Here is a 12,876-nt window from a genome sequence, read left to right as displayed (position 1 = left end):
ACAAGTACCAAATGATTTCAATTAATGGCGTCTTTATTATTGGTTGATACAACTCAAAAACAGAGGTACAGGAGTCTTCTTAAATATTGTGATTTGAGGACACCCATTTGTTCACACCACACGACACAGGCTTTCAAGTAGAGAGCAGTCTACCTCCAGGTCACCTCCTCTCCAGGCTTCAGTTCCCTATAAAAAGAAGAAAAATTTGAAGTTTTGTAAGATGTTTGGCTTTCACAGAACAGAATGATGTATGAGCACAGTTTTACACCAGAAGATCACTACTGGAGTTATCGGCTGAAAGTGGAAAAGTGCAGAAACAAAAAGTGTTATATGGTAATCTATTAAAGTGGATTTGCATAGATATAGAAGGCAGTTGGTTATTAATTGAGCCTTTTTTAGGAAAAAAAAAGGAGATAGGAGTCAAAGTAACCTTAAGGATTTATAGCACTAGCTTTTTAGGAAAATTTACAGGTGGATTTTTTATGAAATTGCAGATTTGATGTATTTATAACTTTGCCCAATTGAAAATATCCATGCACTAAACTAATAACTCCAGACCATGGGCTATTGTGTACACAGTGCCAAACATCACCATGAATTCAACATAGTAGCTTGTCTTTAAATTCAAAAATAACTTGAGGGATTTGTTTTGTTTTTATTTGGTGAACAGTCACTCGTTCTTACCTTCCGTACAAAGCACTCTTGTTTCTGAAAGCTGTCAACTTCTGGTCCTGTTGCTTGTCAAGGTACCATCCAATGACAAAGCCTGTGGGGACAAATATGTGCGCCCAGTACTGGCGGGCAAAGGCTGCTAAGTTCACCATGGTTCCTACCTAAAAAGAAAAAGAGCATGGGTTTTATACTCCCAAATTAAACTTATGATTGCAGTTGTGCATTCATATTTGTATAATAAGAAGAATGGATACAGGAAAGCACAAGCATAAATGATACAAGAACATTTACCACTATTGCTGAACAGCCTAATCTCTGTTTAAGCTATTTATAAGGCTAAATACTAATATAGCAATATCTTATTGCTTTCTGTTAAGATACACCATTGATACACTGGCACCACATAGATACCCCTGTTAAATAAACAAATCAGTTATTAAATCATGATTTTAAATGAGGCTCTCAAATGAATAAGGGTAAAAGTTAACTAAAATAAAATTAGGGGAAATACTGTTAAAAGTGTAGGAAATCAGATCACTTACAACTGAAGTGACTTATTAAAAGTAATAATGAACGCAACGACAGCTTTCTGCTTTTAATTCCATTTCTTTCCATTTAGTTACACAGATTTAGATTTTGCATGTACTCGGGTTATCTTTGTCTAATGTTAAAATTTGTTTGATCTCAAACATTTCAGTGAAACAAATATTTAAAAAAAAAAAAAAAAAATTAAGAGATCAGGAAAGGGAGAATGCTTTTTATATCGTGCCACCATCATTATTTTGATCATGCTGCGAGTCCCAACCATTAAAAGAGACGTTGTAATGTTTAGCAACATGTAGTATTCTGGGGGTAGCCCATGTTCATAGATTTAGAGGACCTGCAAAAAACTTCTAGAAAACAAAATCAGCTAATGTTGTCAACTAAAAATGACAGACATTTGCTTGCACAATAAGCACAACAACCGAGTGTCTTAAAACGCCTACTTTAGATTCTAAGAATGTGTACACCTTGACAATGATTTACAACACTTCTTTATGCACTTCAATGAGGTTTGACAGGCAAACCTCATTAAATGCACATCAAGCTATGTCAAAGAACAGACGACGGTCACTTCAGTTATCATATGGTAGCCATGCATTACATTACAGCTTCATATATATATATATATATATATATATATGAAGCTGAATACTAAATATCCGGTAAGTCTGCAGATCGTTCATCACAAACTTTTGGTATCCTAGAGAGAGGCACTTGGCTAGCTAGCCTGTCAGCTAGTTAGCCTTAGCAATATGTTTCAAGATGTAGTTAAGGATTATTTCTAAGATGCACTGGTTACTGTATTTTTAGTACAACAAACACATTAAAACGCACTGACTCGACCAAAAAAGAATAATGAATATAATATTAATATCTAAAATAATACCTTCTGTTTACACCAACCGCGGCCTTCAGTTCCTCATTCAGCAAGCGAAGGACATCGGATTCTACCAACTGTAAACTTACGATGAGGTGGTTTCATATTTTTAAATAATACATTTTAATGTCAAAGCACAAGTAGTGGAATATTAGATACGTTCCAACACTGAAAATATGATGTTAAAGGTGATGTGTTCAGATACCTTTCGAAAAAAATCTAAATGTAGTGTTTTAGAAGAGATTTAGAATTATTTAGTAACGACACCACCATTTGTGGTATGCTCCTTTGCCCTCTCACACATGATGCAGCGGCAAGTATGTCTGCCGCTATCAAAAACGCGAGCCAAAATGGTTTAATTTGGGAATAACAGAAAAAAGATTGTTTGTTTGTTTTTTATTCCAGAAGACTAATCCATTATTTTACAATTAATGGTATGGTGCACGCTCCTTTGTTAGTTCATTTACACTCATTAGCTAGCACTGTAAATACACTTTGCTGGGCAATCTGCTAACAACTCTGAGCTAGCTGTGGCTAACGACAAAACTATGTTTACATTTTATTTACTTACAGCCTGTAAGCTGCATACATCACTGGTTAAAATTGTGCAACATTACGCTATTAGCCTCACACACATTTTAATGGCAAACTCCAACCATGGTTGTGTTTGTTTTCTTTGTTGATTAAATTGAATGACTTTTCGCACAGTCGCACTCACACATAAAGAGCCACGGGCCTTAGAGTTAGTAGGAAAGGTTTCGTGGTGAGGATAACATGCAAGCACAAATCTTATATTTCAGCTCGACAACTGAAGAACCATGACGTCCATTATCAAGCTGACAGCCGTGTCAGGGGTTCTGGAGGAGTCTGCCCTTTGTTACCTGCTGCAGGTGGATGAATTCCGCTTCCTCTTGGACTGCGGGTGGGATGAGAACTTCTCCACGGAAATCATAGATGCTATGAAGAGGTCGGTATACCGCCAGTCTTTCAAAAACAGTTGATGTTTCTATTTTTTTAAACTCTTAGCAAAAAGTAAATGTGCCTTTATGAACTCACTAAACAGTACACCCAACAGCAGTCTGGTTTATTGATGACTGACCTCCCCACCGTGAAGTAGGGGAAAGAAAGCTTGTGCCGACTTTTTTTACTGCCATAAAAGAAAGTTTATAATACTACTACTGCCCGTCACCCCTCCCAGGGTATGGGCCGCCAAAGGTAGATCTCCAGAGATTTCTGTCCTGGCCATTCTTTCTAGATGGGTCCAGGTGTAGCCCATCATTTATAATACTATAGTAAAAAGCTTCTAGTCCACAGATTATATGGTTCTGTTTGTTGGTTTCTGTCATACCACATATTACACGATGGATGTAGGTTTTGTTTGAGTCTGAGAGTCATCTGCGAAGAAATCTTAACATCAAAAACCCAATGTACCTCACTTATGTTGAATTTGTACTTCTTCTGTCTCATCTTGTAGTAGAAGAATATCAGGCACAAGGAGATGGTTTAACATATATGGAGAGATTTCCAAACTTAGTCCTTTGCTTGTTTATGCTTTCATTAGCATGGATAAATGTATGTCTTCTAATTCTTGCTCTATTGCTGTTTCCTATACATATATACAACATGAATTATCTAATTAATACTCTAATGGCAATTTTGTAGATGTTTAGATTTTCACTGGGCGAAAGAATTAGATCAGAAGGACAGTTCCAGTTGAACAGTTTGGAGACAAAATGCGTGTGTATGTGTGTGTGTGTGTGTGTGTGTGTGTGTGTGTATATATATATATATATGTATGTGTGTATATATATATATATATATGTATGTGTGTATATATATATATATATATATATATATATACACACACACACAGTCATAGTGCCCTATCAGCACTCCAGTTGTAAAACCCTGTGTATTATAGTGCTTTATCACCAATGAGGAATTTCATACTCATCATTTCTAACTGTATCGGTTGGATGAACATCTATAGAGTCAAAAATAAAAGGTACAGCTCTACTTTTGAGGCTTCCAAACTACCTAAACTCTCCTCTCTTCTCACATCTAATAACAACAGCTACAGAGACAGTGGTTGAATTGTAACTTGCAGAGAAAAAATGTTTTTTAAAGTCTTATTTTAGTGCAAACTCAGGAAACCTCTAAAGTGATTTTTACACAATTTGAACAGCTATCTTAACACCAGGAGTATCAGAAGTAACCCTTGAAGCTCTTGCTTATAGAGCAAAATGACTGGGTTTGTATCAGAAATTGGTGAGGGTGGTCTCTGCCTATTCAGTTACCCTTGGAAAAAAACCCAAAACTATTTCAGTGGTTGTCACGTCTTTATTGATATGTATTGAGGTGTCAAAACTCATCATTAAGGGTACAGGGCAGTTCATGAAATGTCATCTTTGTTGAGGGGGAAAGCATTAAACACAACTTTAAATATTTCCCATGTGCACATGTTAGTTGGCTTTGTTTCTGGAACTGTGCACCTTCTAATTTTGAATGAATTGCAAACTGTCCTCAAAGTAGAGGCCACTAGAAGCCTATATTTCCCTTGTAAAATGTAAAGCTTTATTATCTGTTTGAACTCCTTGTGAATGCGTATTGTTCTCCTTTAAAGAAGAAATTTTGATCTTGTGAGACGAGACTGTGCGATTGAATAAAGATTTGAATTAAACCACTCCACTTTTCTGGGACTTGAACCTGCTGCAATGCTCTTTTTTCCCCTCTCCAGACATGTTCATCAGGTCGACGCTGTGCTGCTCTCCCATCCCGACCCCATACACTTGGGAGCCCTGCCATACGCTGTGGGCAAACTGGGGCTGAACTGTACTATCTATGCCACGATTCCTGTCTACAAGATGGGGCAGATGTTTATGTACGATCTGTATCAGGTAAGAAGGGGATGTGGGTAATGCATGCATGATTTAATTAACAGAGGTTCTTTTTGGCTTGATTACCATTGCTTTATTAAATTCTCTCTTTCTTTCCATGTAGTCCCGAAACAACAGTGAAGATTTTACACTGTTCACACTTGATGATGTGGATGCTGCTTTTGATAAGATCCAGCAGCTGAAATACTCTCAGATTGTCAATTTGAAAGGTGTGTTTTATTTGCAGAATAGGTGTTATTCCCTGTTTATGCACCACATATAACAATGTGATTGTGTATGTATTTTTTTTACCTGGCAGGAAAAGGGCACGGTCTTTCCATTACTCCTCTTCCAGCCGGTCACATGATTGGAGGCACTATTTGGAAAATTGTGAAGGATGGGGAGGAGGAGATTGTTTACGCCGTGGACTTTAACCATAAGAGAGAAATGTAAGCAAAGAAAACGTTAATGTGAAATGAAATTTTATTGTTTTTAGTTTGGCTCATTGTTAATGCATTCTTTTTCTCTGTGTACTCCAGCCACCTCAATGGCTGCTCACTGGAGAGCCTCAGCCGTCCATCCTTACTTATTACAGACTCCTTCAATGCGGCGTATGTACAACCACGTCGTAAGCAAAGAGATGAGCAGCTACTTAGTACGTATCAATAGCCACTAGGCGCTTTAACACTAACACTATTACATCAATAATATGCGAGTTCATACTGCCATATTCTAACGGTTACAGATTTTATTATGTACATTTGTAATTCTCTTTTTCCGTTCTTCCACAGCCAATGTGATGGAGACCTTGCGTGGTGATGGCAATGTCCTTATTGCCGTAGATACAGCTGGGCGTGTGCTGGAACTGGCTCAGCTCCTGGACCAGATTTGGAGGACGAAGGATGCTGGGCTCGGAGCTTACCCACTCGCTCTGCTTAACAATGTTAGCTACAATGTAGTGGAGTTCTCAAAGTCCCAGGTACCGTTAACTGTTTGTTTTTTTCACATCGGAGAAACTATTGAAATATTCGGATTTTTCCAGTCAAAACTTTCATTTGGTTACAGAGAGAGCACAGCAAATAATACATACTTGTTATAATTCATGAATTCATTAATCACTGATCCTTTCTAGGTGGAGTGGATGAGTGACAAGCTCATGAGGTGTTTTGAGGACAAGAGGAACAACCCATTCCAATTCCGACATTTGACCCTGTGCCACAGTCTGGCAGACCTGGCCCGAGTACCCAGCCCCAAGGTGGTGCTCTGCAGCCAACCGGACCTTGAGTCAGGGTTTTCTCGAGAACTTTTTATCCAGTGGTGTCAAAATGCAAAAAATTCCATCATCCTGACGTACCGCACCACACCTGGAACCTTAGCTCGCTACCTCATCGACAACCCTGGAGAAATGATGCTGGATCTGGAGGTGAGGCCTGCAGTCATAATGTTGATTTGCTGTACCAGAGGGTTGATATCTGCCCCATGGGAAGCTCCTGATGCTAATATGCAGACCCGGCTTAGGAAGAAACAAAACGTGTCAGTTTGTCATTTACACCGTATCCACTTTTTCTTGTTACAACAGGTCAAGAAGAGAGTAAAACTCGAAGGCAAGGAGCTGGAAGAATACCTGGAAAAGGAGAAACTTAAGAAAGAAACTGCTAAAAAACTTGAACAAGCAAAAGAGTAAGTTTCTACAGAAAAAGACATGAGATGACTCGTAGCTTAAGGGTTGCATGTATTTTCTCCGTGACGCTTTTGGTGTTACAAAACGTTTCATCAGTCAGTTCACGAGTACGACAGCAAATTAGGTTTGGAAAAAATGCCATCACAAATGCAAACTGTGGTCTAGACTGCAAATCTCAAACATGCTGTTTAAAAGGAAATCTGTAACTGCGAGATGAGTCATAACACTTTTATGACAAACATTTATATTCTACTACCGAGCAAAAATACGTTGTCTGCTCTTAGATAAATTCAACTTTTAAGTATAGAATTAATATTTATTTTATGGGTTTGCAGGGTGGATGTGGACTCCAGCGATGAGAGCGATATGGATGATGATCTGGATCAGTCGGCTGTAGTAAAAACCAAACACCACGATTTGATGATGAAGGGCGAGGGCAGCCGTAAAGGCAGTTTCTTCAAACAGGCCAAAAAGTCATATCCAATGTTCCCCACACACGAGGAGAGAATCAAATGGGACGAGTATGGAGAAATCATCAGGTACTCGATACTAATGCACAAAAACATCAGATGACTGATGAATCCAGGAGGCCACTAATGTGAAACTCTGACTTTTATCAATGATAATATAATAATAAAAACCAATGTTACCTTTTAAAGGCTAGAGGAGTTTCTGGTTCCTGAATTGCAAGCCACAGAGGAGGAGAAGAGCAAATTAGAATCTGGTTTGACCAATGGAGATGAACCTATGGACCAGGATCTGTCTGTAGTCCCCACAAAATGCATCTCAAGCATAGAAAGTCTTGAAATAAGGTCAGTGATCATTGTGATAATTTGGCTGTGTTTTCTCAGCCATTTTAACTGGCCATTGGCAAACAGTACAGTAGAATCCACCTCCACGTGATTGAATATCAACCTGTATGATGCTGAAAATTGTTATGTGTAGTCAACAAGTCTCTGGTGTCTCTGGCGCAGTTCTTGTCCTAGCAAGGGTAGTGTTCAAAGGCTTGACCTCATCTCTGTTTCTTCACAGAGCAAGGGTCATGTACATAGACTACGAGGGTCGCTCTGACGGGGACTCCATAAAGAAGATTATCAATCAGATGAAGCCCAGACAGCTGGTGATTGTTCGTGGGCCACCAGAAGCCAGTCTGGACCTGGCAGAGTCCTGCAAGGCTTTTAGCAAGGACATCAAAGTCTACACGCCTAAACTGCAGGAAACTGTGGATGCCACTAGTGAAACCCACATCTACCAGGTTAGCTTCATTTAAGGCCTGTGTAATTATATTTTTAATAAAGTGTGTTTATTTGTCTTTTTCCCCCAAAATTTAGTAATGGGTGCATTTGATCTTATAGCTTAAATGTGTTTTATGACCTTAAATATGAAGTATTGTGTTGCAATCCTTCCAAGACTCGTCAGGGTCTTCACACTATCTTGTTTTCTGTCCTGGTAAAGGTGCGGTTAAAAGACTCCTTGGTGAGCTCTCTGCAGTTCTGCAAGGCCAAAGACACGGAGCTAGCGTGGATTGACGGTGTGCTGGACATGCGTGTAGTGAAGGTGGATACCGGCGTGATACTGGAGGAGGGTGTGAAAGACGAGGCGGAAGAAAGCGAGCTGGCTATGGACATCGCCCCCGATCTTGGCATTGACCCCATCAACATAGCAGTCACGGCACAGCGAGCCATGAAGAACTTGTTCGGAGAGGACGAGAAGGAGTTTTCCGAAGAGAGTGATGTCATTCCCACGCTGGAACCACTGCCACCAAACGAGGTGGGGAGCAGAAATCTTGCTGTCTTGAATGATTTTGCAGTTCTTTTTGATTATGAGTAATTAAGTTTCTGAGAGACTCTGAGACTCTTCAGAGAAGACAAAAAAATGCATAACCATTTCTTAGCCCTATAAACTGTGTTAAGGTTTATGTTGCATAATGCATCCACACACTGTATTTAAAAGCTGGACAATCTTCCATGTATTTCTAACTTTTCTTTTTAAAACTTTAAGTTTGACTTTCTTTCCATCTCCAACCATGCCCATATTTGGACAAGATATCACAAGCTAGCTTGGTTAGCAATGTGCTATTGTGTTTTCTAGTGATGTGAAATGAGATGTTAATTTTGGCTTGTGCAAAACAGCAAATTTCTGTACAGCTGTTTTGCTGTACAGAAATTACACTTAGATTAAGACTGATTGTTACATGTGACTCATAGAGTAGCCCTACTCTAATCTATTCATCGTTTTTTTGGAAGGGGGTTTCCCCCAAGGGGCCACATAAAAGTCAGGACTATGCACGGCCGCACCAATATGCTGAACTTTTTGGCCTGCAAAATAACTGTCGCAATACTGTCACATTCTATTGAAGAACACTTGAAATTAGCAACATATAAACAAGTAGAAAAACATATATGAGCTCATAAATCAAAGAAAAGAGTGGACAAATTTTCACACAGAGTTCTCACCTCCCCTGTCGATCAATAGCCATTTTTAGCTACATCCAACTCTCATGAACCATCTTTAGCTGCTCTGAGATAGTCTCCTAATTATGAGCTCACAAAATTCTGCTTATATCTTCCAGCTCTAAACTTTTTCTCTTCGTCTCCCAGTGTCAGGCTCTGCACATGTTCTAAACACATGTTTGAGTGGAGGACTTTCAAATATTCACTTTCAAGTTTATTTTGCTGCTGTAGAGTTGTTAGATACTTTTGAATGAGAGATCAAACACAGTCTGTTTTTCCCAGTGTGCCCCAAACATTTAGATGGGTCAGTGATGTTGTACGAGTGAGTGGTCCCACCTCTGAGTGCGAAGAAAGCTAAAGAGGGTGGAACGAATGCTAAATAGGGCGCTTTGTTTCGATTCAGCTCAGAGAGAATATGTGATCGTAAGGCTTGTTTTTGCTGCTGCTCATTTTGACAGTTAGCCTCATTTCCTTGCAGTAATGCAAATTGTTTTGGCAAATGAAACAACATGAGCAGCATGTGACTTTTAGGCCCAAATAGCTGCTACAAATAGTGCATAAAACTTATTTTGGCATTTTAATGTCATTTGACCAACGTATGATGCAGAAATGATCCCTGAAAGAAAACTTTTCCCAAGGCTCGTGATGTGATTGTGATAGTCTGCGTCCAAAAGAGTGAATAAGGAGTCTTTGTAGGACAAGTTTGACCCTGTTTCACTCTCTCTTCAGATTTCAGGGCATCAGTCGGTGTTTATCAACGAGCCTCGTCTGTCTGACTTCAAGCAAGTCTTGCTGAGAGAGGGCATCCAGGCCGAGTTTGTGGGAGGAGTGCTGGTATGCAACAACATGGTGGCCGTCCGCAGAGTAAGTGTCCTTCCTTCCCATGAAAGAATACTAGATAGATAGAAAACCAGTCAATTAGTCATATTAAACCTGCCAGTGTTTCAAATAATGGTGTTTTAAATGCTGTTTGAAAGACCGTTTCTCTTTACACTCTTGGCTATAGTGACATGAGACTCTGAGCCATCGGATGCAGCGATGCACAGTTGAAAATTAATCGCATGAGACACACTAACAAAAAATTACAACAAACCGTGCTTGTCCATTTGTTTGATGATAGATTGTGGATCCCGAGCAGTTCCTTACGGTGCACTGAGCACGTCATTTCATATGTCATGGGAAAGTCTGGGGTGTAGAGAAAAACAGGTGGAAGCAATAGGCTGTAAATCTGCTTCCTGTTTTCTCTTAAAGTGTATTTGCATGAACAGGAGGAAGAAAACTGGTTTTAATGTTGATACTCTGTAGGTACCTGACTGTTTTTCTTAGACAGACTTGAAAAATTGAGTACTTTAACGTTTCTTTACTTAAGCACAAATACCCCAAATGGTAGTTTATACACAAAGAGAAACAAATACAGCGTGCGTAAGTAGGCTACCAAAGCCCCAGCAGCAAATTAAAACATCTCACCTCAGACAAAAGATGCAAATAAGAAACACAGGCAAAGCTTCAGAGCTACAGAGAAAGTAGGAGTGAGCCAGGATACTAACAACAACCTGCATAATTGACAAGAACTTAAAATAGATGCAACCCAGAAAAGGAAATCAAAGAGAGCCGAGACTCGTAAAGGAGTGCGGTGTTTAACTGTAAAATCTTGATGCAGATTCATTAGACTCTTTCATCCAAGTTTGTAGGAAGGAATGGGGAACACACTTGTTTTTAAGGTCTGGTGTGATGTACAAGGCTGGTGAAGGCTTGCTGTGTGAGGACCTGGTGGATGACCTGTGCATGTTTGCGCTCTCTTTGTCCAGACGGAGGCCGGACGCATTGGCCTGGAAGGCTGCCTGTGTGACGACTACTATAAGATCCGGGAGCTGCTGTATCAGCAGTACGCTGTTGTATAGCTGCAGCAGAGCACACCATGGAAATACAGAGACAAGCCTTTACAAGGACTTTACCCAGAGAAGATGCGTGTACCTCTTCCCGATGAGCAGTTCCGAGTGTTTCACTGCAAACCGTGTTGTACATTTTCCTTTTCCTGTACCTTTTATAATTTCTTTTCCAGGTAATTTTTTTTATTGGTAGTTTACCTCAATAATGGCAAAGGGAGATGCTTCCATGGACTGACATCTTTGTGTGAACAGATTCTGAAGTCCTCCCTCTTTACAATCACATCCAAGTAAATGTTTTGGGCCTCCAGATCTGTCATTAAAAATCTTTTTTTTTTCCAAGATGTATTTCTGTTTGTCTTAAATGTCCATAACTTCAAATGCTGGCTATTCAGTCCTACAGTTATGTTGTGTCACTTGCCTATTCACGCATTCATTACTGCTTATATAAGGTAAAATCGAAAACTTCTCAGAATCCTTACTGGGCTGGCATGTATATTGTGCTTTTTCAGTGTTACTGACCACTCAGAGCACTTTATACTACAAGCCCACATTCGTATTTCACATATACTCATACAGGACTTTATGCTGTGCACTTAAGCTCTTTATCTACCTTCCATTCACACCTACAGCCACTTTAGATTCACCACTGCACTTCTTTGGGCTGTGGGAGGAAGCCAGAGGAAGCCCACACAGGCACAGGGAGAGCACGCAAACTCCACACAGAAAGGCCCCGGCCTACCTGGAGATTTGAATCCAAAATGTGGCCGATTTAATTCGATAATCTTCTCTTCCACCTCTGTATGTTTTCACTGCGCACGGCAGAGGCACACTGGCAAGGAAAGCGAACAGGGTTCCAGCAGTTTGGGCTTGACAAAGCTCCAGAGCTTCATATTAGTTCTCTCAGAATCTACACTTTGAGATGAATTCAGATCAACTGGTATTGAGGAATAAACACACAACCAAACAGAAATCCAGACAATGATAAACCTAACCAGTGCAAAAATGAAAATAAGCCAATAAGCAAAACTAACTGCAGACTAATAACACAAAAAAATAAGCATATGATGTGTCACATATGCTGATCGGTCTATCACTACAAATACTTTGCTACCTATTAGTTTAGCTAGTTGTGTAGTGACACCAGATGGAGACATTTTTCAGCTGTATGTAAGCAGCCTCTGAATACCCATATCAAATCTGCCCATGCAGCAGGACCATCTGTAATACAGCGCCGAGATGACATTGTCCCCGCAAGTGATAATTGGGATTGAATATAATTCAGCCTGCTTGTAGTAAGCCAGGATTACTGCTCTTTTTATATGTTAAGTAACTGTCTCACAGTTATAGAAGTAAATATAAATGTTGCCTTCCTGGCTTTAAAATAATAATAAGAGAAACACTTGATCAGTTTGCTTTCTTATCTTTTTCTGGCACACGTGGATATACAGCCTCACCTCTGCCGTGCCCCAGTGAGGTGTGACTGCTTGTATTAAAGCTGGGCGATAAAAGCGAGTGCTGAGGATGGAAGGGGAGGCACGGTGTCACTGCCGGCGTGATGTGTCCGCTGCAGCCGTGGTGGCACACTGACTCGGCTGATTACATTCGCAGTGTTGTGTGAATCCCCGGGGTAGATCCTTAACACGGGCAGCTGTGGAATGTCACTCTTCTGGATATACCAAAACAAACCTTCTCCCCATCCTGCCTCCCCACAAATCACCCCCAACACTCCAGCATCACACGTGTTGGCAGCGTGACATCACAGTGGTGGAGACTCCTCCTATTATCATAGCGTGCTAAACAATCACAGGGGGCTACACAGTCACACACATGCCCACACGTACACAGTAGCGAAGCACGCAGTGTGAGGGAGTGTATGTGGGGATGG

At 40.2% G+C, this 12,876-nt stretch overlaps 2 protein-coding genes across 2 annotated transcripts; one reads left to right on the top strand and one right to left on the bottom strand.

The window, feature by feature from the left end:
• Positions 1 to 15: 15 nt before the first annotated feature.
• LOC120725543 (NADH dehydrogenase [ubiquinone] 1 beta subcomplex subunit 1-like) lies at positions 16 to 2,230 on the bottom strand. Its single transcript, XM_040018557.1, has 3 exons — positions 2,102 to 2,230; positions 685 to 833; positions 16 to 186 (listed from the first exon to the last, which is right to left on the bottom strand). The coding sequence occupies exons 2-3, from the start codon at positions 822 to 824 to the stop codon at positions 150 to 152; spliced, it is 177 nt and encodes a 58-aa protein (XP_039874491.1). The 5' UTR covers positions 825 to 833; positions 2,102 to 2,230; the 3' UTR covers positions 16 to 149.
• Positions 2,231 to 2,390: 160 nt separating this feature from the next.
• Positions 2,391 to 11,332, top strand: cpsf2 (cleavage and polyadenylation specific factor 2). Its single transcript, XM_040018546.1, has 15 exons — positions 2,391 to 2,526; positions 2,893 to 3,059; positions 4,830 to 4,989; positions 5,093 to 5,198; positions 5,288 to 5,417; positions 5,508 to 5,623; positions 5,760 to 5,947; positions 6,101 to 6,391; positions 6,548 to 6,648; positions 6,985 to 7,188; positions 7,309 to 7,461; positions 7,682 to 7,904; positions 8,105 to 8,419; positions 9,832 to 9,966; positions 10,911 to 11,332. The coding sequence occupies exons 2-15, from the start codon at positions 2,911 to 2,913 to the stop codon at positions 11,001 to 11,003; spliced, it is 2,364 nt and encodes a 787-aa protein (XP_039874480.1). The 5' UTR covers positions 2,391 to 2,526; positions 2,893 to 2,910; the 3' UTR covers positions 11,004 to 11,332.
• The last annotated feature ends 1,544 nt before the right edge of the window (positions 11,333 to 12,876 follow it).

The sequence above is a fragment of the Simochromis diagramma genome, unplaced genomic scaffold (genome assembly GCF_900408965.1).
Source record: "Simochromis diagramma unplaced genomic scaffold, fSimDia1.1 OVJJ01000802.1, whole genome shotgun sequence".
NCBI classification, from domain to species: Eukaryota; Metazoa; Chordata; class Actinopteri; order Cichliformes; family Cichlidae; genus Simochromis; species Simochromis diagramma.
This window is presented reverse-complemented; position numbering and strand designations above follow the sequence as displayed.